Source organism: Meira miltonrushii (genome assembly GCF_003144205.1).
Source record: "Meira miltonrushii strain MCA 3882 unplaced genomic scaffold FA14scaffold_1, whole genome shotgun sequence".
NCBI lineage: Eukaryota > Fungi > Basidiomycota > Exobasidiomycetes > Exobasidiales > Brachybasidiaceae > Meira > Meira miltonrushii.
In genome coordinates this window covers 3,829,194-3,854,377 of record NW_020289943.1, presented here as the reverse complement: position 1 = coordinate 3,854,377, position 25,184 = coordinate 3,829,194, and the positions used below count along the sequence as shown (strand labels likewise).

General features: G+C 42.5%; 9 protein-coding genes across 9 annotated transcripts; 6 read left to right on the top strand and 3 right to left on the bottom strand.

Annotated features, from left to right (window-relative positions):
- Positions 1 to 369: 369 nt before the first annotated feature.
- Positions 370 to 3,732, top strand: FA14DRAFT_131265 (protein phosphatase 2A regulatory B subunit). The gene is made up of 2 exons (XM_025496927.1): positions 370 to 860; positions 947 to 3,732. The coding sequence occupies exons 1-2, from the start codon at positions 837 to 839 to the stop codon at positions 3,446 to 3,448; spliced, it is 2,526 nt and encodes an 841-aa protein (XP_025358409.1). The 5' UTR covers positions 370 to 836; the 3' UTR covers positions 3,449 to 3,732.
- Positions 3,733 to 3,815: 83 nt separating this feature from the next.
- Positions 3,816 to 5,267, bottom strand: FA14DRAFT_183728 (uncharacterized protein; the record flags this gene model as incomplete). The annotated part of the gene is made up of 1 exon (XM_025501333.1): positions 3,816 to 5,267. One exon carries the CDS (start codon positions 5,265 to 5,267, stop codon positions 3,876 to 3,878), a length of 1,392 nt encoding a protein of 463 aa, XP_025358408.1. The 3' UTR covers positions 3,816 to 3,875.
- Positions 5,268 to 5,819: 552 nt separating this feature from the next.
- FA14DRAFT_163649 (glutathione S-transferase C-terminal-like protein) lies at positions 5,820 to 6,623 on the top strand (the record flags this gene model as incomplete). The annotated part of the gene is made up of 2 exons (XM_025499830.1): positions 5,820 to 6,480; positions 6,517 to 6,623. 2 exons carry the CDS (start codon positions 5,820 to 5,822, stop codon positions 6,621 to 6,623), a joined length of 768 nt encoding a protein of 255 aa, XP_025358407.1.
- A 928-nt stretch (positions 6,624 to 7,551) lies between these two features.
- On the bottom strand, positions 7,552 to 9,914 carry FA14DRAFT_159832 (SNF5-domain-containing protein). Its single transcript, XM_025498409.1, has one exon. It carries the CDS (start codon positions 9,598 to 9,600, stop codon positions 7,636 to 7,638), a length of 1,965 nt encoding a protein of 654 aa, XP_025358406.1. The 5' UTR covers positions 9,601 to 9,914; the 3' UTR covers positions 7,552 to 7,635.
- Positions 9,915 to 10,186: 272 nt separating this feature from the next.
- FA14DRAFT_142905 (putative KIN28-cyclin-dependent ser/thr protein kinase) lies at positions 10,187 to 11,448 on the top strand (the record flags this gene model as incomplete). The annotated part of the gene is made up of 2 exons (XM_025497188.1): positions 10,187 to 11,236; positions 11,279 to 11,448. The coding sequence occupies 2 exons, from the start codon at positions 10,187 to 10,189 to the stop codon at positions 11,357 to 11,359; spliced, it is 1,131 nt and encodes a 376-aa protein (XP_025358405.1). The 3' UTR covers positions 11,360 to 11,448.
- A 122-nt stretch (positions 11,449 to 11,570) lies between these two features.
- FA14DRAFT_159831 (arginyl-tRNA synthetase) lies at positions 11,571 to 14,150 on the top strand. Its single transcript, XM_025498408.1, has one exon. It carries the CDS (start codon positions 11,843 to 11,845, stop codon positions 13,718 to 13,720), a length of 1,878 nt encoding a protein of 625 aa, XP_025358404.1. The 5' UTR covers positions 11,571 to 11,842; the 3' UTR covers positions 13,721 to 14,150.
- Positions 14,151 to 14,308: 158 nt separating this feature from the next.
- Positions 14,309 to 15,037, bottom strand: FA14DRAFT_117135 (uncharacterized protein; the record flags this gene model as incomplete). Its single annotated transcript, XM_025496214.1, has 2 exons — positions 14,309 to 14,575; positions 14,654 to 15,037. The coding sequence occupies 2 exons, from the start codon at positions 15,035 to 15,037 to the stop codon at positions 14,309 to 14,311; spliced, it is 651 nt and encodes a 216-aa protein (XP_025358403.1).
- Positions 15,038 to 17,552: 2,515 nt separating this feature from the next.
- On the top strand, positions 17,553 to 19,979 carry FA14DRAFT_170834 (uncharacterized protein). The gene has a single exon (XM_025500297.1). It carries the CDS (start codon positions 17,632 to 17,634, stop codon positions 19,873 to 19,875), a length of 2,244 nt encoding a protein of 747 aa, XP_025358402.1. The 5' UTR covers positions 17,553 to 17,631; the 3' UTR covers positions 19,876 to 19,979.
- A 679-nt stretch (positions 19,980 to 20,658) lies between these two features.
- FA14DRAFT_177377 (uncharacterized protein) lies at positions 20,659 to 23,757 on the top strand (the record flags this gene model as incomplete). Its single annotated transcript, XM_025500735.1, has 1 exon — positions 20,659 to 23,757. The coding sequence occupies one exon, from the start codon at positions 20,659 to 20,661 to the stop codon at positions 23,755 to 23,757; it is 3,099 nt and encodes a 1,032-aa protein (XP_025358401.1).
- Positions 23,758 to 25,184: the final 1,427 nt, after the last annotated feature.

Sequence of the window (25,184 nt, the reverse complement as noted above, 5' to 3'; positions counted from 1 at the left end):
GCAGCAAATGCATGCACACATGTACAAGATTATCCTAGGCCTGAAGGGGATTTACGCCAGCCAGCCAAGCAGTCAGCCCTGAATATACATACACACACACTACTTTGTACGGCGCAGGCTGCTAAGAACCAACACCAGAATTTAACAGCTGGCTGGTTGGTTGGCTTAAGCTTCTTTTTTTCTTAGCCTTTGCGCGTAGACCGAGTGTCAAACACGCGCGTGTGTATCCCGCTCAGGAATACAAATGGGAAAATTGAGGCTAAGGGGGAACTTGCCGAGTTGGTAAAGGAAAGGGTATGAGTGTAGTGCGTGTGTTGTATATAATGTATTACAATTTACATACACTGCTTCTAACCAAAGGCACCAAAGCACTGATACAAAACGCGCATCCCTCTCATTGCGCACACGAGCGTATTGATTGTTATCACATTCATATTCAACACGATCATCAATCACACTGTTTTGTCAAATAACGACAAGCAGATCATCACTTCGACATAATAGACAGGCGAGGATCTGAGTCTCTAGAATCATCAACATCTAGATTGCATTCAAACGTGCTGATTACGGAACTCTCAATCCAGTCAAAAGGAGTCAGAGTGAAAGTTCCGGAATAGTTCCCCTTTCAGCCCTACTTTGGAGTTCGTAATCTGGCGTACGCAAAAACACTCGCATAAATTATCACATTTTCAGCTTATTCAATCAGCAACTGAAAATAATTGCAAGAGCTTTCGAGTGCGATTGCCAATTTCATCAATCACTCAACACGTCTGACTGTCTATAGACAGGGGTGTTGATTAGAGAAGAAAGACACGAAATCACATCGTGTCAACACCATGAAGGGTCTCAAAAAGGCTATGGTTAGTAAACTTTTTGATCGCTGCGTGAAATAAGAGATCGAATACTGACCATCTACCACACTTTCATTCTTTCTTATTCTCATCAGAACCTGTCAAGGTCAAAGTCTAATGAAAACGGATCAACACCAAGAGCAGGAGGCGCTTCAATTCCAGTTCCACCACCAAAGGGAGGTTCAGTACCTGCTTCCTCTGCTTTCCAAGGCTCACTTAAAGGCTTAGCCACAAGCAGCACGAGCAATAATTCATCGCCATCCTCTTCCACTACATCACTCACGCGTGGATCACAGCCTAACGACGCTACAGCTGCAGGACAGGCTGCATACGCAAGAGCAGGCGGTTCTTCAAATCAGTTTTCAGGACAACAAGGAGGTAGTGGAAGTGCATCTGCATTATCGGGAGAGCGAAGAGGAAGCTCCAATTTAGCCGACAAAACTTCACCAGCACCGCCAATCGTCGTTGTATCGTCCGAAATGCCCGCAGATCCTATTCCACATACACCACATCATCCACATACTGGATCCCCCGGCTCTCCTCCGCCTCCCGGAGCTAATGTGCCTGCTCTTTCCGGCTTATCTAGTGGCTCAAGCTTGACTGCATCCGAATTGGGACCAGGACAACCACCCAAGGCTGGTACCTTGAACAGGCTGAGACAGGGAATGCCACAAGGACCAAAAGATACCATCCCAATTACCAGCAAAACACCACCAAGAAAGCAACGCAGCAGCAGATTCCATGTGACTGAAAAGATTGAACTGGAGAAGCTGCCCAACTTTGGTGAAGTGGTTCCAGCTGATCGACCTGAACTATTTGTTCGCAAACTGCGACAATGTTCAGTCGTATTTGACTTCAATGACGCAAGTCAAGAATTAAAAGGCAAACAAGTCAAAGCACAGACATTACACGAAATGCTCGACTACATCACAAGTCAACGAGGTGTGATCACTGAACAAATTTACCCTGAAGTGGTGGCCATGTTTGGAGCCAATCTTTTCCGCTCGATTCCTCCTCAAGTCAATCCAACCGGTGATGCGTTTGATCCTGAAGAAGATGAACCTGTCTTAGAGCTTGCTTGGCCTCATTTGCAAATTGTCTATGAGTTCTTCTTGCGTTTCGTCGAGTCGCCCGACTTTAATACCAACGTAGCCAAGAAGTTTATCGATCAACATTTCGTTTTGCAACTTTTGGAGCTATTTGACAGCGAAGATCCTAGGGAGCGCGACTTCTTGAAAACAACCTTGCATCGTATTTATGGAAAATTCCTCAATCTTCGTGCATTCATTCGTAGGTCAATCAACAATGTCTTTTTCCAATTCATCTATGAAACCGAGCGACACAACGGAATCGCGGAACTATTGGAGATTCTTGGTTCGATTATCAATGGATTTGCTCTACCGCTCAAAGAAGAGCACAAAACGTTCTTAACCCGTGTCCTGATCCCTCTGCACAAAGTCAAAAGTCTTGCACTATACCACCCACAGTTGGCATACTGTGTCGTACAATTCTTGGAGAAGGATAGCAGCCTAACGGAAGAGGTCATCCTCGGATTATTGCGTTACTGGCCAAAGGTAAACAGTCCAAAAGAGGTAATGTTCTTGAATGAAGTCGAAGAAATTTTGGACGTCATTGAGCCTTCTGAATTTGTCAAGATCGAAGTACCCCTCTTCCAACAATTGCAGAGGTGCATCAACTCACAGCACTTCCAAGTTGCAGAACGAGCGCTATATTTCTGGAACAACGAATACATTGTGAACTTGATCGGTGATAATGTTCAAGTGATTCTGCCAATCGTCTTTGCAAGTCTCTATCAAAACTCAAAGAGTCACTGGAACAGAACGATTCATGGACTGGTATATAATGCACTCAAGCTATTTATGGAGATCAATCCTGCCCTTTTTGATATGTGCACAAATGAGTTCAAACAACAAAGACAGGCTGAGAGACAAAAGCTTAGAACTCGAGATGAAGCATGGAAGCAATTGCGTGAATCCGCGTTGAAGAATAGCAAAGTGATTGGCGCTGAACCACCTCAAAGTTTACTCAATGACGATCCTGCACCAAGATCAAGTGCAGCCGAGCTTTTGAGTCTCTCAGATAGTGATTCTATGGGATCGATTGGAGATATGACTGGAGAAGAAGAAGAAGGCACAGCACGAGGACCTGGAAGCAGCTTTTTGGAAGGAATAAGTCCGGGATTGTCAGGAAACGAAAAAGGAAATGTAGGCAGCGGAGGAATATTTGCAGGAGGCAAAGATGGTGGGCAGGATTTTGAACAGGCGGGGCAGGTGAAAAAAGGTGGTGTAATTTTGGGTGAATCTTCAAATTCATCCTCTTCATCATCTTCGTTAACCGGCACATCTACCCCGCCGTCAGCCATCCATCAGCCGGATGCCGATCGTTCTTCCTCTTCTTCTACGACGAGCCCGAATACGACAAAAATTCATACCAATGCGTTGACGGCAGGATTACCACAACTTAATCCAAAGCAAGTTGATACAACTTCACCAAATGCGCATCTTCGTCGTAAATCGAGCATCCCTATGGACACTAGCGTTTTGCAGGAACTGCGACAACATACCTCTCTTGAGTGATTGAGTGCGATACTCACTCTTGGCATCAATGCTACGGTCATCTAATCTTGGACCACTCAAAAGGAACAAAACGCACTTGATCATTCCCACATCCTGATACAATAACAATTTTGATTCATCTAGAATGTGCTTTTCTCTTATTTCACATCTGTTCGAACCACATCATATTTTTTTTCCATTCAAACGGTCATACTTCTACAACATTGTTCCTCATTTATTTTCTTCTTCTTCGTTCCATTCTGTCTCACGCCTTCTTTTTGCAATCCAATGCAACCGTGAAATTGAATATTTTGAGTTTGCTGGTTTATAATCATCTTGTATGAGCATTGACAAAAATAATAAATAAGATTATCGAATCAAGATTACGGACAGAGTGAGAGTATCATACAAACAGAAACAATGAGGTATAGAAACTAAAGTCTTAACATTATACATGTACTTGCATATTGGCGAATGTTTGAGTAGCATTAGCTGATAAAATGCCTGCTGAGAACAAGACTGGATCATCTTGCTTTCCTTCCGGATATGCTTCTCGATGAATCGATTCTTCTTTGTTATGATTATGTTCTGTTTCGATTGCTTTCGGACTTTCAGCTTTCGGTAAAGGTGGAGTAGAAGCTTCGGTAGATTCGTGCGAGCTATCGTTATCTTCATAATGTTGCAAAATGCTATTGTGTGCGGAAGTGTCTGTGTCGTGATCTGCGGTTTGATGTTGATCAACTTTCTTTTCGCTTTTGTCATCTGCAATTTCTTCCTTCGTACCAGGTGACATCATCGTAGATAAACTTTTCACCGTGACACGTAAAGCTTCAATTTGAGCTTGTTGATGAACGATTTGTTCGCTAAGTGAACCAATTTGAGCACGTAAATGTTTATTTTCATCTTGTAAATCATGTTGACGCCAATGAACAGACTCCAATTGTGAATGCAAAATTGCAACTTTATCAATTTGATGTCTGAACGCACTTTCCAATTCGATCGAAAGTTTACGTAAAATTTCAATTTCTTTTGTCGTTTTGATCGTATGACGTGCATGTGCAAATTTAACACAATCTTGAGCAATTTGATGACCGTTTTGATCATCGATGTGACATAACGTTGAAGGATTTGCATCATTTTGATTTGTACTATCAAACGTACTTGAACGAGATGCAATACCACTACTTGGAAAGGCATGTGACGTCGAATATGACGTTGAATCCGTTAGTCTTCTTGTCCGTTTTGCCCATGGCATATTCAAAGCAAAGTTCATCATACTTGTTTGTCTACGCAGAGGAGGTCGAGAATCTCCTTTTGTCGCATTTTCACTTTCATCTTCGCTATCCCTTGAAGATTGTTGAGAAAATGCATGGCCCACATCAGATCGTGATCTAGAATGTCCAGACTGTGTTGTGGCAGTTGGGGCCTCGTTCTCAACTGAATTTTGACCAGTCGCCTTTTGATCGTCATCCGTGAGTTTTCGTAATTTGGTTTCCAGTCCAGCCACAAATGTATCGAGTTTCGCTTCATTATACTGATCATTTTCAGACGTAAGCTCTCCACCTCCTTTATGAATCGATGATCGAAAAATATCCCAAAAACTTGTTCTTTTACGTAATGGAGGCATTGCTGGTTTAGAATTTGTTTCAGCTCCTGCTTCCTCCTTTTCTGGCGGTGCTACTTCGGTGGATTCCTTTACTGGTGACGCTTGTAAAGGATGATCTGACTCATTTAGAACACAAGCAGAAGGTGGTGGAGCAATCAGATCAACAGATTCCAGTTGATCTTCAATTGTTTTTGCTTTCATATTGTTTGGTTGTGGATCACTCTTGGTGACCATTGGAAATATCGGTACCATGCCGAATTCAAATTTGTAAATTGTTAAAGTGAAAAGCCAAGATAATTTGTGTTTGATTCTCATGATTTTATATCTTTCATTAGTACAATCAATCATCATTTGACGCCTACGACTAAAGGCGTTACAATCTGCCTATTCTTTCTTTAAAGCCATCATCTTGGCGTCATCACGCCTTTCGCCGCCAAGTGTGAACTGAACGAGCGCCATCATCAAGGCGTTACTCTGTGCCTGAACAGATTCAATATAGATTCAATTAAAGCTCATAATTCACAATGACATGAAGACCACCATGAACGAAAGCAAGAAGGTTGGCTCCCATTGGTTCGATTATCTTTCGGATTTAAAAGTGGAGGATTTACGCGCACGGCCGTAGGGTTGAAACATTGTGACAGTGATTAGGTGCACGGCGTGAGTGTATTTTCGGATTTAAGTGATCGATCGGCTTATATGCCACCGAGTGGGGAGGGGTTAGTTATAAAGAAGAGGTAATCGAATACATTCCCTTCCCACCACCAAACCACAATTCGACCAATCATGTCTCAAGCTATCAAACTCTACACGGCTGCCACTCCAAACGGCTTCAAAGTGAGCAACTTGTTGGAAGAATTGAAAGCAATTTACAAAGGATTGGATTATGAAACACACAAGATCGAATTTTCCAAAAATGAACAAAAATCCGATTGGTTCTTAAAGATTTGTCCAAACGGTCGTATTCCCGCAATCGTTGATCCAAACAGAGGAAGTGGTGATGGTTTCAATGTCTTTGAAACTGCCGCAATCACAATCTACTTGCAAGAAAATTATGACCCGGAAAATCACTTCAACTTTTCCAAAAATGAAAAAGACGGTGACCTTTACCGTTCAGAAGTCTTGCAATGGATCTTTTTCATTCATGGCGGTATCGGTCCAATGATGGGACAAGCAAACCATTTCAATCATTATGCCCCAGAAAAGATTCCTTACGGTCAAGAACGTTATACAAACGAAAGCGCTCGTTTGTTCGCCGTTTTGGAAGAACGTCTCAAAGATCGTGATTGGCTCGTAGGCCCCGGTCGCGGAAAGTATACAATCGCTGATATGAACGGATTCCCTTGGGTCATGATGGGCAGACACAGTGGTGTGCCAGACGCAAAGATCGGTCCAAACGTTCAAGCTTGGATTGAACGTCAATGGAATCGTGATGCAATTCAAAAGGGTATGCGTGTTCCTTCGTTCAATGAATTGCTGCCAGAAATGCTCAAGCCTGGTTACGCAGAAAAGCATGGCAAGACTATCGCTGAAAAGTCTCAACAAAATGCCAAATGGATCCGAGAAGGCAATGCGCAAAACAAGATCTAAAACAATGAAAAAAAAAGTACAATTTGATGATCCCATCTGTCTTTTTGTGTTATCCTACATGACTACGTACATATTCTAGTACTTTTCTTTGTTCAATCTCATTTGTCCCCGGCATTTCTTCTGGTTTTTGATCGTCTTGATTTAGCCTATTTCTATCTGCGCCTCCTTCCTCAATCAAAATGATTGCCGTAGATCCATTCCCAGAATCAAACGCCAAATGTAAAGGCGTATTTCCTAGTCTGTCTTGCGGGTTCACCCTGGTCTTTTCTCTCTTGGCACCATTCTTTGGTGCAGGTGGGCTAAGCAACAATCTCACAAGAGCATCGTGTCCTGGTCCAGCTGCACGATGTAGAGGGCATTGCTTTGTTCCATCTCTAGCATTCACATCTGCTCCTCCCGGTCCTTGTTCCAATAAGACTTTTGCAACATCTAGATGTCCTTTGCTCGCAGCATAATGTAGGGAAGTCTGTCCCCTAGGATTGGCTGCAATCGCATCAGCACCTGCGTACAACAGCTGTGAAACCGTTTCTGCCCTTCCTGCACTTGAAGCGATCATCAATGCTGTCCAACCGGAAGAATCTCTTGCTTCCAAGATTTCCTTGCCTCCACAATCACACAATAGCCGAATCGCTTCTGATGAAAGTCCTGAACTTGCTGCCCAATGAAGTGGTGTTCGTTTATCGGCATCAGGTTGTAAAACTTGTTTTTGTGCTAATGATTCATCTTCTTCTCGTAATCCTTCTAAATGACGAATAACAAGTCTTGAATTGCCTTCGAGACATGCTTTACCTAGATCGAAACTATCAGACATCTTCCAATACAATGTGTTCGAAGGATGACTGTAAGGAGTGGAGAATCAACAAAAATAGCGTTTGCATCTTCCTGCCACTTTAAGACGCGCGTCTATTGGCTGCCTGTCGTACCTGAGTGATAATGGAATTAAACATTTAATTTTCATGCTGATGTACATACATGTAAGATGATAGTATAATTATAGATATAGCACAACATTTCAGCGTCTTCTCCTGGTAGTATTCCTTTGACGGTTACGTCTACCAGCTCTTGTTGCTTCTGCATCCATCTTTTCCAAATCTTCATCCGTCAAGAATTCGATCAACGGTCCAAATTCTCGCGATTCAGCATATTCACGCCAAACGCCTTCAAGTTTACGTGGTCCACGTTCGGTCAACATGAACAAGTACGATTCAGCAATCGAACGTCTTTGATCGGGCGTACGTAAAATGATATTCTTGCTAGATGATGGTGCAGGAGTGGCAGCCGCACTACTTTCATTATAAGGCGTACTCGTTCCATCTTCCATTCCGCCTCCACCCCTTCTTCTTCCTCTGCCCAATTGTTCAGGTTCTTCTTCTTGTTCTTCTTGCATGATTTGTAGTGGCTTGAGTGGTAGCGGTGGCAATCCTTCTTTGGCTCGTCGACTATTCTCTTGCATATCTCTTTCTGCTTCTTCTAGCTCTTGTTGCCAACGTGCATACTCCAACCCTTTTCCTACCAAATCCAATTCGATAACCGAACGTAAATGATTGAGTAATTGTTCACGTACTGCATTCGCGATAATCGGTGATGCTTCTCCTGTCAAACAAAGATCTTTACACATTTGAGCTGCAAACGCTTCAGGCGTCAAAGGCGAACAAAGGTCCCATTCTAATCGATCACGTAAATGATGACGATAAATTTGAACGTCATAGTCCAAGACTACACGTAAGTCATCCTCGAAATTGCCATCAGGACCTTCAGTATTCCATCTTTCGACATCAGTCTTGCTCTCTTCTTCATGATGTCCGTTGGTTTTCGTTGTCGATTCAGCAGATGGCTCCAGAGCCAGAACCTTTTTCGTTGGTGTATCATTATTTGCATTACTACCTTTGATCCCCCAATCCCAATTTCTGCCGTCACGCTTACGTTTCTTTCCATCCTTCGATGCAAATGGGCCACCAGAAGCCGGTCCAACATCCACTAGATCAACTCCACTCTCCTTGTAAAGCTTGATTTGTTCCACAATTGCACCTTCAATCAATTCCACAAAAGGTTCATTTGGCAAGTCTAGATCCCGGACATACACTTTAGCAAATTCGCGTGGTTTGATGATATGTTCGCGAATGTTCCATGTAAATGTATCACGAATACGATGATTATCCGTCTCCAATTCGATCCTGATCGGAATCAAAAAGTCTTTCTTTGTAGCTTGTTCGTTCAATTCTGATTCACTTGGTGCGATTGGGTTCACTCTATGTGATCGCTTGGCAAACACTTTGTTGCCTGGAGGTGGAGCTCCAAGTAAGGTTCCAGGTGCATATTCCTCTTCTTCTTGCTCTAAAGGCGTGTTTGCTTTGGATGGACTTCCACGTTCATCATCATCCTCTTCGAAATCGCTCACATCTTCTCCGTAGTAGCGTATATTTGCTGCTGCTCGTCTTCTTGAGCCTCCTCCTCTTGTACGTTCTGTTGTACCGTAATCTACGCCTCTATAAGGATCATTGGATTCATTCGAGATCGGCTGCATCAAAGTTGTCACACCGACTTTTGCACGAGAAGAAAGTGTTGAAAAACGTGCTTGACCAGGTCCAATGGGTAATTGAGGTGGTACAGGAGCGGATGTCCCTCCAAGTTGGAATGAGTTCAAAGCAGGATTGGATGTTGATGCAGTATTTGGGAATCCATTTGGCGGTAACATCATTCCAGCTTGATTTTGATTCAATCCTCCGTTTGGCATTCCATACGTACCAGCCGAAGCCGTTTGCATTGCCATATTATCCATTCCATGATACATTGGCATACCTTGATTTCCTGCTGAAAAGTTTGTATTTGCAGAAACGACCATACGTGAAGATGAAGGAACTGCATTATTGTTTGATTGAACTCTTTGTGATTGATTTGGAGGAGGTGTTTGAAATTGTGAAACGGATGGAATTGTTGCAGCTTGTGCTACCCTACCCGAACGTCTTGGCCTGTCCATCTTTTTGTTTTATTGATTTGACGCGATCAAACCGCGTTAGAGATGATTAAAGTGAGCGGTTGAACAGGTGGATGCGTTGTAATCAAAAGTGCATTTGATGATGGCAGGTAAGAATGAGCATGTTTGATTTGCTTACAGAGGTGAGTACTGTGTATGTATGTATGTGAGTATCCTGTGTCTGGTTTTTATCCGAGGAGTACTCTGTTGTGTGTGTGTGTCTGAATATTCTGAATTGGATATGCAAACGAAAAGGAAAAAAAAGGCATGTACGCGTAAACTAAATGCACTTCATCAGTCTTTATGCACCTCTGCATTGTGTGTGCCATGCATTCTTAGCCGCGTGTGCCATTACATTCAGGCGGCGCGTTTTATACGCAGTTCAATCAGCCGTCTTTATGCATACGCTGTAATAAAGCCATGATCGTATTCACATCACACACACACACACACACACACACACACACACACACACACACACACACACACACACACACACGTGAACTTGATTGGGACAACACTCTCCACAATTGGCAATTTCCTCCCTTCCTCCTGACCACAAAGATCATTCATTCGATCGGCTGAAACCATGTTGCTCTCGGCAGCAGAGAGCAATAATGCGATCCGATCCACTTACTCCAAATTAGCAAAAGTAGGTGAAGGTACATATGCATCAGTATTCTTGGCAAGAAATACAAAAACTGGACAAAAAGTGGCCATAAAAAAGATCAAAGTTGCCAATTCAGGAGATGGAATGGATATGTCGGCAATACGAGAAGTTAAGGTGTTGAGAGAGTTGAGGCATCCGAATATTATCGGATTGGTGGATTGTTTCTCGTCAGGTTCTACAACTTTGAGCTTGAATATGGTACTTGAATTTTTGGATACAGATCTAGAACGTTTGATTAAAGACAAAGAAATCGTATTCACACCTGCAGATATAAAAGGATGGATGGCAATGTTATCCCGTGGAATAGAATATTGTCATCGTCATTTCATCTTACACAGAGATTTAAAGCCAAACAATTTACTCATCTCTCCTGCCGGGGAATTGAAGATTGCCGATTTTGGTATGGCAAGAGAATTGGCAGATTCTGGAATTCGGATGACTTCTCTCGTTATTACCCTTTGGTATAGGCCGCCGGAATTACTACTGGGAGCCAAACAATACTCCCCCGCTGTGGATATTTGGTCAGTCGGTTGTATCTTGGCAGAACTATTGCTGCGAGTGCCTTTCTTACCGGGAGGGTCGGATATTGAACAAATCACTACCATCTGTCGTGCACTCGGTACGCCTACAGAGAAGGAATGGCCAGGACATAAATCATTACCGAATTACGTTGCCATTGAACAATATCCAAGACCGCCTTTAAATGCTGTCTTTCCCGCTGCTTCACCGGATACTCTTGACCTTTTGGCAAAACTTCTACTTTTTGACCCTGGCAAACGAATAAATGCAGAAGAAGTGATTCATCATCCTTACTTTAGAAACACTCCTAAACCTACGCATTATAGCAAATTACCCAAACATGCAAGTAAGGAAGTTGAAGCCAATTCAGCACATCCACTTTTGTCGGATAGCGAGGTAAAGGACAAGAATCGATTAGCAGGTGATACAGCAGCAGGTCAAGCCAATGCCGTTCGATTGGAAGCAACACGAGAGAATCCAACACACAAAAAGGTCAAACGTGTCTTGGGCGAGATCAGTCCAGGCACGATCGCTGAACGTAAGAGGTTAGCTAGAAAGCTAGCATTCTCATGAAGATGTCCGCACAATTGCCATTCTGTACTATATCATCAACATTGTATTATAGCATAATCATCGTCATTAATTGTATCAATTTGCATCACTGAGTCATTCTGATGGGAGTCATGTCAATCACTACACGTGAAGTTATCTTTCGAATAAATTTTATTTTTATGCGTAAGTCACTTCACACTGCTTGCATGCATGCAAAGCCTAAAAACGCGAAGAAGTTGAAGTAGCATTTGACATTTTATCGTCCTCTTCATTCCAACTTTCACTACATCGTGATCCTCTTTGTGCCAGTACTTGGTACAATACCCATCTTTCAAAACGTTTTGTTCGCAAAGAACATTAACACTTGGCAAGCGATTCGTGCCGTATTTGGCTCGTGAAGCCTGTTGCCGAACGACAAACGTTGTCAGACCGCTACGTCTAACAAACGGATTACAACCTCACAAAACAATTCACACATCGAACAATTACGCAAAATACAAAATCATGCCAGCCGCAGAAGCATTTGCAGGAGTGCCCCTGCTCTCTCAGTTGCCAGAGCTGCCTCACATTGAAGGCGCTGATCCAAAAAGGAATCCTTTAGACGCTTTCCGTGTCGCAATCGCTGAACAAATCAATAAAGCCTTGCCTGAAGTGAAATTGCAAGCAGCATTCGAAGCCGTTCAAACAACAGCCAAAGATGGAGATTTGGTCGTTGCTCTACCACGATTTAAGCTAAAAGCAAAGCCTGATGAATTGGCAAAAAAGGTTTTGGAACAATTCAAACCAAATGCATACATGGAATCACTCGCTCATAAAGGTGTTTTCCTCAATTATATGCTACCGACGACCACATTAACACAATTGACCTTGGCAACAATTGATGCCCTCAGTAGATCTGCACCCGATGCAAACGGAATCCGAAAGATGTCTTATGGTACAAACAAGAGCGGAGAAGGAAAACGAATGATTGTCGAATTCTCTTCTCCAAATATCGCTAAACCTTTCCATGCAGGACATTTACGAAGTACGATCATTGGTGCGTTTTTGGCAAACCTTTACGAAGCAAATGGATGGTATGTCGAAAGATGGAATTATCTTGGTGATTGGGGTAAACAATTCGGTTTATTGGCCGTTGCATGGAAAAAGATGGGTAGCGAAGAAGAATTACGAAAGGATGCCGTAACACATTTGTACAATATTTACGTTGCAATCAACAAAGAAGCAGAAGAGAACCCTGATTTACACACACAAGCCCGTGCCTTTTTCAAAAAGATGGAAGATGGCGATGAAGAGGCAGTTGGACTTTGGCGTAAGTTCCGTGATTTGAGTATCAAGAAATACGAACAAACGTATGCTCGTCTCAACATTCACTTTGATGTGTACAGTGGTGAATCGCAAGTACGCAAAGAGAGTATTCAAGAAGTTGTAGAGAAGTTACGTGAATCACCTTACTGCGAACGTGAAGACAATGGAGCGTTATTGATCGACTTGAAGAAATACAAGTTGGAAAAGGCAATTGTCGAACGTTCAGATGGAACACCTTTGTACATCACCCGTGATTTGGGTGAAGCAAATCAACGATGGGCTAAATTCAAAGAACAACACGGAAAAGGATTTGACAAGATGATCTATGTTGTTGCATCTCAACAAGATCTTCACTTGGGTCAATTCTTCAAAGTTTTGGAACTGCTCGGATACGATTATGCCGATCCCAAAGAAGGCAGACTACAACATATCAACTTTGGTATGGTTTTGGGAATGTCTACACGTAAAGGTACCGCTGTCTTTTTGGATCACATCCTTGATGAAACCAAAGAGAACATGCACGATGTTATGCGAAAGAATGCAGACAAGTATGAACAAATTATCGATAAAGAACGTACAGCAGATATTGTTGGTATGACAGCCGTCAAGATTCAAGATATGACTGGTCGTCGTGGAAACAACTACAACTTTGATTGGAGTAGAATGTTGAGTTTCGAAGGTGATACAGGACCATACCTTCAGTACAATCACGTCCGATTGTGCTCCGTTGAACGTCGTGTGGCCGAAACTGATGGAATTGAATTACCACCAAGTCCATTGGATATCAGTCAATTGAAATTAGACTTACTCACCGAGCCAAAAGCAAGAGATTTGACTTTATTGTTAGCCTCTTGGCCTGATACGGTAAAAACTGCAACGAGAGAACAACAACCTTCAACCATTGTTCAATATTGTTATAAACTTACACATGCAGTTTCAAGTGCATGGGAAGTTTTGATCGTAAAAGGACAAGAAAAAGATCTCGCTTTGGCACGTTTGTTCATGTATCGATCTGCAAGACACGTTTTGAATGCTGCTTTGCGTCTTTTGACAATCGAGCCATTAGACCGAATGTAGAAAATCATGTACTTTTTTTTTCAGTCATCTTGCAAAGAAATTCCATCTTCATTGATGAAATCACTGTATTCATATGACCAGTACCATTGGGACCGTTTTCACATGTATTGCCAATAGTCGAGTAGACTACTATACGCCTGTGGGCGTAAACATGTTGTGTGTTTCTATTTTCTTCTAACAGTTGCATAGAAATGGAGTCAACATGGACTAGAGTAATGGTAAGAATTTCTTCTTTCATTCATAGTAGGTCTTGAATAGAGTTATACATCTGCCTATTCGAATTTCACTTTTCGATTTATAGAGAACCATTCCCTGTATTCCCGTGGGAACTATTTATTGATGGTTTGTACTTTTTCTAGAAGAATAGTACGTTTTTCTGGAAGAAGATCAAGAATAGCCAGACTACGTCCATCGTGGCCATAGAAAGTTAGACTATTGTAAATAGGTATTACACATTCAAGAGAGAAAAGATGGTGAGATATGTGATAGTATACATGTACTTTATTTGACAATTATGTGAGAGAGTGTAGGTTGCGAGTGAGTGAGTCGTACAAAAAAAATTTAACAAAACAACAAAGAAATAAAAGATTAATTTTGAGATTGCAATTCATCTTCCAAGGTCCATTCGTTGCCATGAACACGAACGCGATATAAACACGTATAATCTTTCTTGCCGTGATTTGAATGAATTTGCATTTGAACAATGGCAATCGGAATGTTCAATTGTTCAGCTTCGCGTGAAATTGGGAATTGTTGAATCATTTTTGAAGCCAAAACATCATAAGTGAATGTGCTCAATAATAGATGACGATCAGAAGGTGGAATTGGCGCAGGTAAAATGGAATCTTCTTCACCCTCTTCGCCTTCAACGCCAATTTGACTTCTTTTTCGGCGATATTCTGTCAATCGTTTGACATCGTTCGGTCTTTCTACGATACCCCAAACAGTCACATCACGAGGAGCAGAAATGCTCTGATCGTGAGAAATGGAAGGAGAAGTGTGTTCCATAGTGATCTTTGATACAAGAACACGTCGAGCAAGCGAGATTCCCAAAGTACCTTCCGATCCAGCGAAAGCCCAACACATTCCTGGCGTTACATCAGGAACCAAAGCGATCACTGGTGGTTGTCCTTCAGCGCCAACACGCTCAAGCAGAGGAGCTTTACTGAACCATGCCAAAGGTGAAGAAGAGCGTTTACGAAGGCCAAAAGTGGGAGAAGTAAAAGAAGGTATGATTCTGCCACCCGATGAATAGAGTGCATAATCTCGTTCTCCGATTCGATCTGCCGAATAGGTTTCCAAGGCATCTTCGATCATTTCGATAATCGATGATCGTGCTGATTCCAAATTAGCTGGAACGTTTCCTCCACTGCCGCCTTGCATCTTTTTCCAACTGCCTGAACGTTCAAACATTTCACGTTGTTCACGTACTTTTGCCAAGATTTCATTTTGAATTTCTTGAGCATTTTCGTTGAACTTGGATTCCATGTCAATCTTGGCTTTGTCCAATTCTTGCTTTAGGAGAGTGACGAATTGCGCGCGTGTAATGATCGAATTACCCGTATTGATTTCGCCGCTGATCGCATCTTTGGCATATTGTCGCAACGCTTTGTCATTCGCTTTTTGGAATGTATCCCAAGATATGCTAGCTGCAGAGGCCTGCTTTGGACTTTCTTTGCCTTTCTCGACAAATACTTGCTTCAGCTTCTCCAAGATTTGGTCGTCCAGCTTCATCTGTCCATTTTGCTTATCACGTAGCAATCGCATAACCTCGGGCAGGCTTTTTGTGGAATCGGTCACCATATCTGCAACGCTTTTAGCATCCGAAATTCGTTGATCTACTTTGGCAGCCTCTTTCTCAGATTGCTTCAATCTCTTCTCCAGCGTATCAATCCGATTGCGTAGCAGCTTGTCACCAAGCGTTGTATTTGAAGGGAAAGGCGAAAGAGGTTTTGTGAAATCCTTTTGTGCGGTGAGCAGTACGGCAAATATGGCTCCTAGAAGCGCAGCACAAAGAAGCAATAGCTTTGAAGATCCGGTCTTGACATTCTTGCTTGCTTGTGATGATGCTGGAATGGCAGTTTTCTGTTCCTGTAGAGGTGTTTTGTGTTGCACTTTTGGAGTCTTTGTCTTTAGTGGGGTATGCGAATGCTTGCTGTTCTCAGGACCACTTTGTTCGCCTCCCGATCCAGGCTCTTCTTCGATCGATACAACTTTGGCATTTTTGTGATTTCCTTTTCCTTGAAAGCCATTCTTTCTGATCAGAGAAGGGTTGGATTGATCGATCACGCTTCCCGATACAGAGCTTTCTTCTGGTCCAGGCAAGCCCTCTACTTGCCTTTGTAGCTGTGAGATATCCATCTCAGTATTAAGAATGCCGCTAGATCGAGTGCTATCCATGTCAATTCGTGAATCGATGGGATCGCGTGATTGCCTTTGTGCACCTAAAAGAAGAGAAGATGGAACATGTTCATTGACTTCATCCTCTTCAGCTTCTTCTATCGAATCGGGGTCTTGATTCATGTAAAAGCTGTTGAGCTTGCCGTGCAGGAAACTACGGCTGTTGGATACATCGTACAAGTTTTGACTATGCCTTGCGCTGCTGCTTCGACCGTCGCTGTTTACTCCATGTGTACTTGTTGGAGGTGAAGGTGCATCCGCCTCTTGCTGCGACAACCCTCTATTCTTTGGTGATTGGATCGAATTTCTGATATTCGATGCGCGTTTTGATCTGCCAGGAGAGTCTGCGACCACGACGTCTACTCGATTTACCGTTTGTGCACCTTTTCTTGGTGATTTAAGCTGTATCCTAGTATGCTCTTGTTGCTGTTCTTCACCTTGTTTCTTCTGTGCTTCCAATTTTCGTCGTTTCAATATCGCATATCGGTCTTGTGGCTCTGGCGTAGCAGAAGGTTCAGAACGTTCCATACTTTCTCTCTCATGGCCATTATGCTCTTCGTTCAAATTTGGGCTAGTTTCAGTACTTCGATTCGCATTATGATCAAACACGCTCCTTCGCTTTCTCTTATCGCTTTGTGCGCCATACGCATAACTCAACTCCGGATTACCTCTATTGATCTGACGTCTACCGTTTTCCATCCCTCTTTTCTTCCCTTCTTGTGTTACCTTTTCTGGACCGGATGATGGCAGTAATGTGGATGAAGTTGTTAGCCCTGTTTGCTGAGTCGTGGATGCTGATTGGGTTTGAGTCAAGTGTCCCTCTTTTCTTGCAGCTTCTGTTGAAGGCTGATCGATCTGTCTAACGCTAGACTTTGATGCAGGTTTCAGAGGTTGTAAAAATGCCTGTGAAGTCATGATTGATTGTTGAAGTTGTTTGATCGTTTTTGGAGGCATGGTGGAGAGGGTGATGTGTAAGTATTCGAGTGATATACCGATAAGAATGTAACAATCAGCCAGCCAGACGCATGTATTGCATCAGACTGAATGACTCAGGAGTACAAGTACTTGTTGTAACGCTTTCAAATAGCACCAAAGATGGACAGCAATCAAGGAAGATTACCGTTGTATATCGGAATTGCCCTATTTAATTTCGTTGATGTCTGTCCGTGTCTGAAGTAATGACCATGCTGAGTTACTCACCTTTATGCCAATAGCCCTTCTTTCTCTCTCTCTGTGTATGAAACGGGCGTTTTGACGGCACCGTAAAATGCGTATGATATGGGCACGGAATGAAAAGCGTAATGAGTGTCAAATAACAATCATCATAAGAAACACTTTTGAAACGCGGCGCGTGCGGTACAAAAGGGGGCATACGCGTGTTGCGTGTGTGTGTGTGTATCTTTTCCGAAAAACAAGGCTAAACTTAAGATTGGGCAAAGTCAGAAGAACATTTATGTTATTAACCTCCTGATCGACATCAAGGTACCGAATCAAGGAAAGCCATTCATACAATGAATGCTCGTCACTTGTTAGGACGACGAAATGGCTTATCTTCCTGTCGAATGGCAACAAGGGCTGGAAGGGAAAACAGACAATCTTTGCTTGTAGCAAGGGGATATGCATCTTCTTCGACTCAGTCCCATCTACAGAACAATGATGAATCGCTATCCCAAAGTACCACGAATTATAAAAATAGCTTACCATTATCGAATGCAAGAATAACAGCACTACTGCAGCAATCATCACAGCTCTTTACACCCGACTCAATCCTTTCCTCACCGGTATGGCTTGCAAGAACACAAAAAGCAGCAGAAATAAATTTGCATACCAATCCATCGATAAATGGAAGCCAACCTGACAGGTCTAGACTACGGATAGGCATCATTGGAAATAGAGCATCAGGTACGGAAAGCTTGATAAAGGTTTTGCTTGACGATCCATTGGCTCAAAGTGCGACACAAACTAATCAAGGGGCAAACTCTGTGGCAGAAGAAAGGCAGGATAACGAAACGCAAAAATCAGAGAATGCCATCAGACGGCTGTACTATGACACAAAAGGAGACACTACCTCCAATTTGTCTTCCTCGACATGGTTAAGGGAAAGAAATGTTGAATTTGTCGAACTAGTCAATCCTACCGACATTCAGACGAACAGAAGTATGCTATACGAATGCGACGTGCTCGTTTTCGTACTTGATGAAGTAACACTAGCAGCTCACGAACGATTTGGCAGAGATCTAAAGGTTGACGATAGTCTACGTCTGCTACGATACTTTGCAAAGAAGCCTAACACGAAGGTTATTGTTAATCATAGCGGTCAACATATTTCAAATGCACAGACGTTAGAAAGAGGTCTGCAAGCGGCCATCACGGAAGAAGCTTTTGCATCTCTTGGTAAAGATGCTTTGCAGAGCTCTGCAATCGTTCATGCATCTTTACCTTTGGCACAAAGAGCGAATGAATCCCTACGACAAGCACTGGCAAGATCAGCACCCGGCTCACCAGATGCAAGTGAATGGGATCATTTTACAACCTTATTTAGCAGCTCAGGATTTGCAGAAGTTCGTTCGTTGATGGAAGAGCAAAGCAAGACTCGATCAGAAGAAGGTCAAGCCTTGACAGCAGATTTTGCATTGAGACGTGCCCTCGAACAAGCACAATTTTCCATTCGAGAATATAGCGAACAAGCTCAACAAGCTCGTGGAGCAGCAAATGTGATCCGCAATGAGACAGATGCTGCTTTAGAAAGTATAATGAAGAGGATATTTGAAGATGGGAATAAAGGTGCTTTTACCGGACGAGACGCTGCTATGCACAAGAGAGCAGGAGATCGAAGTACAAATGTAGATGCGGCAGCAAGAGATGCTTGGAACGAGGTTGAGAAGGCCCTTTCCACTCGTTTACCTTGGTGGAAAGTGGTATGGAAGGTAGATGATGTACGTGCAGAGATGGAAGCGGCGATCGAACGAGGCTATGCTAGGGACCTGGAACAGCGTCTTATGGTACAAACGGGAAGGTTGATCAGCATTGCAGAAAGGCTTCAAAGACGTATCAGAACACTGTTTAGCAGTCTAAACCAATCTGAGAGAAAGTTGAATAGCACAGAAGAGAATTTCATCGACACCACCGCTCAAGAAGGACAACATCGTAATCCTTTTGCTTCTCCCTTGCTGCTGAACGAACTACGCAAATATCGGATTGAAGCAATCGAAGCACGACTCCAAGAAGAAGATTTGTTCACCAAGCCGATCATCCTGCGAAGATCACAATTGTTAGCCGATGGTGGACCTGTGGATAAACTATGCACGAAAGCACAATCAAGTACGATGAAAACAGTTGGATTGACTGGAACAACGGGTTTGGTTACATTAGCCTCAGGATTAGCTGGAAGTTCAACGCTTGGAGCCGGGATGCCCCTTACATTTCAATTGATTGCATTACAACCTTCTACTGCATTTGCATCGTTTGCATTCGTGAGTACGATTGGAGCTGTATTTATGCAATCTCGTTGGTCAAGAGCAAAGAGAAGATTCTGGCGTGAATGGCAAAGCATCAGTGATGGATTGGATAACGATCTTCAATCCAACGTTGCAAAAGTATTTGATGAAATTGTTGCTGCACAAAGTAGAACCGCGGCAGATGGATTAGAACGTATTGCAAATGAATATCAAGATCAACTTGATCAAACACAGACAAAAGTGCAAAATTTGCTCAAACAGTCATCCGACATTCCAACATCCCAGGAGAATAAATAGGCATATACATGTATACTATAGAATAGACCCCTCATAGTGATAGGGTCCTAACTTTAAAATTCAACCGGTAATACAGATAAAAGTGACCCGAATGAAAGTTTCATTGATATAATTTATCCAGCATTCTGCATCATGGCTTTTTTATTGAAATTTCCATCGGATTTACGCTTCCGAGTGCATAACATAGTCTTGAGAAGAACAGTCAAAAAAAGTTTAATGTGCGCGGGCAAATGCATAGCAAGTCTTTTTTTTCGCCTTCGATGCATGAACAAGGAAGGCATTCTAATCTAAGCGGAATCACAGTGTTGCACACACAAAACACACGCGCGGAACTCTCCTCTCCTCTCCTTCCTTTAAAGCCGCGGTTTTGGCTTATGTGCAGTAAAGACGAGACTATAAGAGATTGTCAAAGTGGAGACGGAATGCACCCTGTCCTCAATCGCCCACAGTATGAAGGGAGCCCGTTGAATGAAGAATGAATGAATGCCTTGTCCGAATAACGAATAAAACTCATTTCATGCAACGAACGAAAGAAATTAACAGCTTTTGACGTTTTGGAATTCAAGCAAAAAAAAGAGGAAGAAATCCTGTCAAGAAAGAAAGTGTCATTTAGTGCAAGAGAATTATTCCACTTTCGGGGTAATTAGGATTATCGATTGAATGGCTGCTCATTATCGTGCAGATACTTTATAAACATTCTTGGCAAATTTCATTCAATTCAAGGCTGTGCCACTTACGATCATCAATCTATCCGATCATAGACACAGAGATTCATCGCCAATCATGGCAGCCGCACATGCAATAAGTGCAGATGATGATCATCATTCACACGATGAAGATGGTGACGCAAACGGAAAGAGAAGAAGAGTTCAAAGGGCATGCGATGTTTGTAGAAAGAAAAAGATTCGTTGTGATGGTTTACAACCGGAAAAGGGAGCATGCAGCAACTGCGCTTCGTATGGCCACGAATGCACATTCATCGACGCCACCAAACGTCGTGCCCCACCAAGAAGCTATGTGATCGCACTAGAGGCAAGGATGGAAAGGGCAGAAAAGCTCATCACTCAATTACTACCAAGCATCGATCTAACAAAAGCAATCGGACCTATGCCTGAATTGCCAAGTGAAGGTAAAAAGGAAGAAGACGGACCATCCAATCCTCCCTCATATGTCTCTTCAATGGGCAACGACAGACAACAAGAATCGAATCGGTTCGGCATGCCATCACAGCAGCAACAAACAGGTTTGCCTTTGAATATGCATCAAGGAGAGTCATCCGATATGACCAATACAACCGTTGATAGCTGGCAAGACGAAGATGATGAATACGAAGAAATCGGAGAAGAAGAAGATGCAGCATTTATTCGGGTCATGATGGATAAAGTTAATATCGCTCATTCCGAACCAGACGCAATCATTGCTGCTTTCAATAAGAAAGGCGGAAAGGAAATATACGAATTCGATAATCGAGATGATGCTACAGGACGAACGATTGCAAGACCATCAATCACAGATGGTGCAAATGATGCACCTTTGTTGTTCTATGGAAAAGCATCTGGATTCCATATCGTACCGCATCTGAACAGAATACTAAAGGAAGAGAACGGAAATAGTATGTACAATTCTCACTCACCCAGCTCCGATCTTACGCCATCTTTCTCCGATTTCGGTTTACCGGATGAATCTGATTTGGATCTTTCCAGTATTGCGTTCAATTGGCCTTCAAAAGAATTAGAAGAAAAGTTGATTCAATTGTACTTTGAACGTGCAAATCCACAATATCCAATCTTAAACGAAATCGTCTTTAAGAAGCAAATGCAAAGGCCGGATTGGAAGACAGATAATGAATTGATCATGTTGGCTTTGGGTGTTTTTGCAACTGCTTCTCGTTATTTGACCGATGCAGAGATTAAAGTTATGCCAAACTTACCTGCAGATGGTGAACATTGGGCGCATTTACTCAAACATTTGCTAGAACGAAGTCTAGTTCCGATCAGCTCAAAGATTACGTATATCCAGATTATGCTGCTGTGCACAATTTACATCATCGCAACGCCAATGGGTTTCCGATCGTTTGCTTGGATCTGTTTGGGTGTCGTGGTCAGATTATTACAAGATATGGGAGCACACCGAAAATTCACAGCAACAAGCAGCAACTTTGCACTCTTGACGGAAGAGACGTATCGCCGACTATGGTGGTCAGCCTATGTAATTGATCGCCTGATGAGTGCCGATATGGGAAGACCGGTGTCAATACAAGATGAAGATATTGATTTGGATGACATTCTTGTTGTGGATGACCAATATGTGTACGAAGCGAATGAGAGAGGTGTTCCTGCTGAACAACCGGCCGACAAACCTAGTGTATACCATGGCTTCTTGCAAACGCTTCGATTGACGCAGATTATTGGCAGAACACTACGAACGATTTATGCGATTTCCAAATCAAAAGCCGAACGAGGCTTCATTGGCAAGAAGTGGGATTCGTACATCGTGGCAGAGATTGATAAATCGTTGAACAAATGGCTAGAGAACGTTCCTGCTCATTTAGCCTATTCTCCAAGTGAGGTCAACACAGAATGGCTTGTGCAAAGTTCACGAATCTTTTTGATTTACTATTCTACTCAAGCATTGGTTCATCGACCGTTCGTTCAACGATACAAATTGGCAACTCCTATGAGCTTCCATTCGCTTGCAATCGTTTCCAATTCGGCCCGATCAGGAATCCACATTATGTCCAATTTAACAGACCGTGGCATTGGATCATTGATTGGACCAGAAGCTGTATTGAGGGTTTTCATTTTCAGCAGTAGCTTACTGTTGATTAGTTATAGCGCTGCACGAAAGAGTTACAATGTTTCAAGTACTTTGATCGGCGATGTGATGAAAGGTTTGGAATCGTTAAAGAAGCTGCAAAACACATGGAAGATTAGTAGACGATTTGCAAACAGATTAGAGCATATTTTAAAGCACACGGATATCTCGAATGGCATTGAAGACGCATCAAATGGCGCTTCGTTCCATGCTACCGGAAAGCGACAACATGAAGATGAAGGTGTACGACAACAACAGCAACAAATTGATTCACTTTTGCAACAGCAAAGTACGCTTCATGTAGGATCAAGAGAGATTCGAGGAATGAAGTCGAATCCAAATTTAGCAAGCATTGCTACCAAATTGCCACTCTCGACGACTGAATTACAAGGTGCATTTGGAAATTCGCCTAGTTCAGCTCTTGATCAAGTTGCTGCACTTTCTGGTTGGCAGCAAAATGATGCAGTCGGTCTTGATGCACAAATGTCTTCTCTCACATCATCGGGAATATCCAATTCTACCATATTCGCTACTGTTCCTGCACCTGATCCAAATTTCACCAGTACTGGAAATGGTCCATCAAACTTTGCCTCTGCGCAAGCGAACATGCAAGGTTCCAATCAGCCAATCTTTACTGCTTATCCAGAATTATTCGCAAGTAACACTTCTTTTGCTGATAATTCAAATATGATGGGAGGCCGATCAGTGTTTGGCAATGAACAAGGTGCGGGTATGCTGGATCCCAATGGTGCTTTGAGGAATGATGCCTTCTTTGGAGGTTCAACAGCTTTGCCTACGCCAGGATTCGAATTGAATTCTTCTATGTTCGGTTCGGCGGGCGGCGGTATTGGCATGACCGGAAGAGATTCTCAAGGATGGAACGAACAACAACAGCAACAACTACAAGCAAACTTAGCCAATCAAAGTGATCCGACCGGAACCGAACCTGGTTTTAGTAACACAAATAACAGGATAATGACAAATGATCCTCTTGATGCTCTTTCAAATTTGAATAGCTTTTGGAGTGATTCAGATTGGATGCGTGCTATACAGAATACGCAACAATGATTTTTATATCATAATAATACTTTTCGAGGGTTCCAATATATGCTATGCAAATCAAACACTTTTATATATTATTTCTTGGGTTTTAATCATTCTCGCCTCTCCTTCTCTTTCCTTTTGTATAAACCGATGTATGATATTCTATAATATGGAACAGTGTATATTCAATAACTATTTAACACAATTTGCAGATGAAGCCACGAAGAAGAATAAGGTGATTTTAAGTTCATTAATGTGTTCGGTATTCACTTTTCCGTCGAGACGGGCTTTGGTGTCGGGAATCCGAGAGAATCCCCACACGTTTTAAAGTAGTCAAACGCGTTGACGGATTGTATAAGAGTATCAAGAAGTTGACAATCCTTCTCCGTCTATGTGAGCCCATCAGATTCAAGCAGAAGTGCATTACTTATGGCCGTCGTTGTGCCGAGGAAAGTTTCTTTATCAAAAGGGTCTCTCCTAAACCGGTGTGGTCCGTTTTTGCACAAACACGCTAAATGCCCCTACCAACAGGGACAAAAGATGAATGAAGAATGCACTATTAATTTAAATCCTTCGGCCGGCTTTTAGTTTGTTTATAGCATTTAACAAGTGTGTATGCACTTTTCTTTTGACAAGCTTTCCCATAGGTTTGGGTATGGTATGGCTGGCTTATTTTTGTCCCAATCTTACTTAAACATTCACTTGCCGATTCTCGCTCTTTCGGAGTTTGACATCCTTTTGTGGCCTTCTTTTATGCATGCATGGGTTGCATAAAGTGTATCTTGCAAAGATTGTCGATTCTACTGTTAACGTAGATCGCGCGTGCCTTGATTCAATGCAAAAAGAGAGGAGGTTTATTACTATTATTATCATTCCTTGCATGTTCAATAATGAATCAAAAAAAGATCTTCATATCGGGGAGATTGTAGATTGATACATTGACACATTTCCTTTTCATGTTCCTTCTTACCATCATCACCTCCTACCTCTCCCTCCACGACACCTTTTTGGCACACCTTTACAGTGCATGAAAGAGGCGGTGAAAACCAATCCATCAATTCACGTCCTCTTTCGGTCCGTTTCAAGCCAGAACGTTTCCAACGATTGCCATATCCTTCCATCTTCGGCACCGTTTATTGAGCCAAAAAAATAAAAAGTCATCATTGATTGCTGTTCATTTGCTTTGCTTTTTCAACAAACACACAGCACGTTTTCTTGGCTTCCACCAAAAAAAGCGAGGTGCCCCATTTAGCATTCATTTGCACAAATAAAAAGGGACAATACATCTTAATCACCGACACAGCCTTATGCCTATTTCATAATATTTGCTTCATTACGCCAATCCTTCCAACAGTCGATCTTTCAGCTAGCCTGACACAATTTCACAATCCAGCTCCGCATTCCGTACAGTCAGTCTATTTCGGCTCTCGATACTCTTGACCGCTTCTTGG

What these genes read in the sequence shown, in the direction of transcription:
- FA14DRAFT_131265 (XM_025496927.1), top strand. Translation starts at nt 837, where the DNA reads ATGAAGGGTCTCAAAAAGGCTATG. An exon ending in AGGGTCTCAAAAAGGCTATG is followed by an intron (nt 861 to 946) that starts GTTAGTAAACTT and finishes TATTCTCATCAG; the next exon opens with AACCTGTCAAGGTCAAAGTC.
- FA14DRAFT_159832 (XM_025498409.1), bottom strand. Translation starts at nt 9,600, where the DNA reads ATGGACAGGCCAAGACGTTCGGGTAGGGTAGCACAAGCTGCAACAATT.
- FA14DRAFT_159831 (XM_025498408.1), top strand. Translation starts at nt 11,843, where the DNA reads ATGCCAGCCGCAGAAGCATTTGCAGGAGTGCCCCTGCTCTCTCAGTTG.
- FA14DRAFT_170834 (XM_025500297.1), top strand. Translation starts at nt 17,632, where the DNA reads ATGAATGCTCGTCACTTGTTAGGACGACGAAATGGCTTATCTTCCTGT.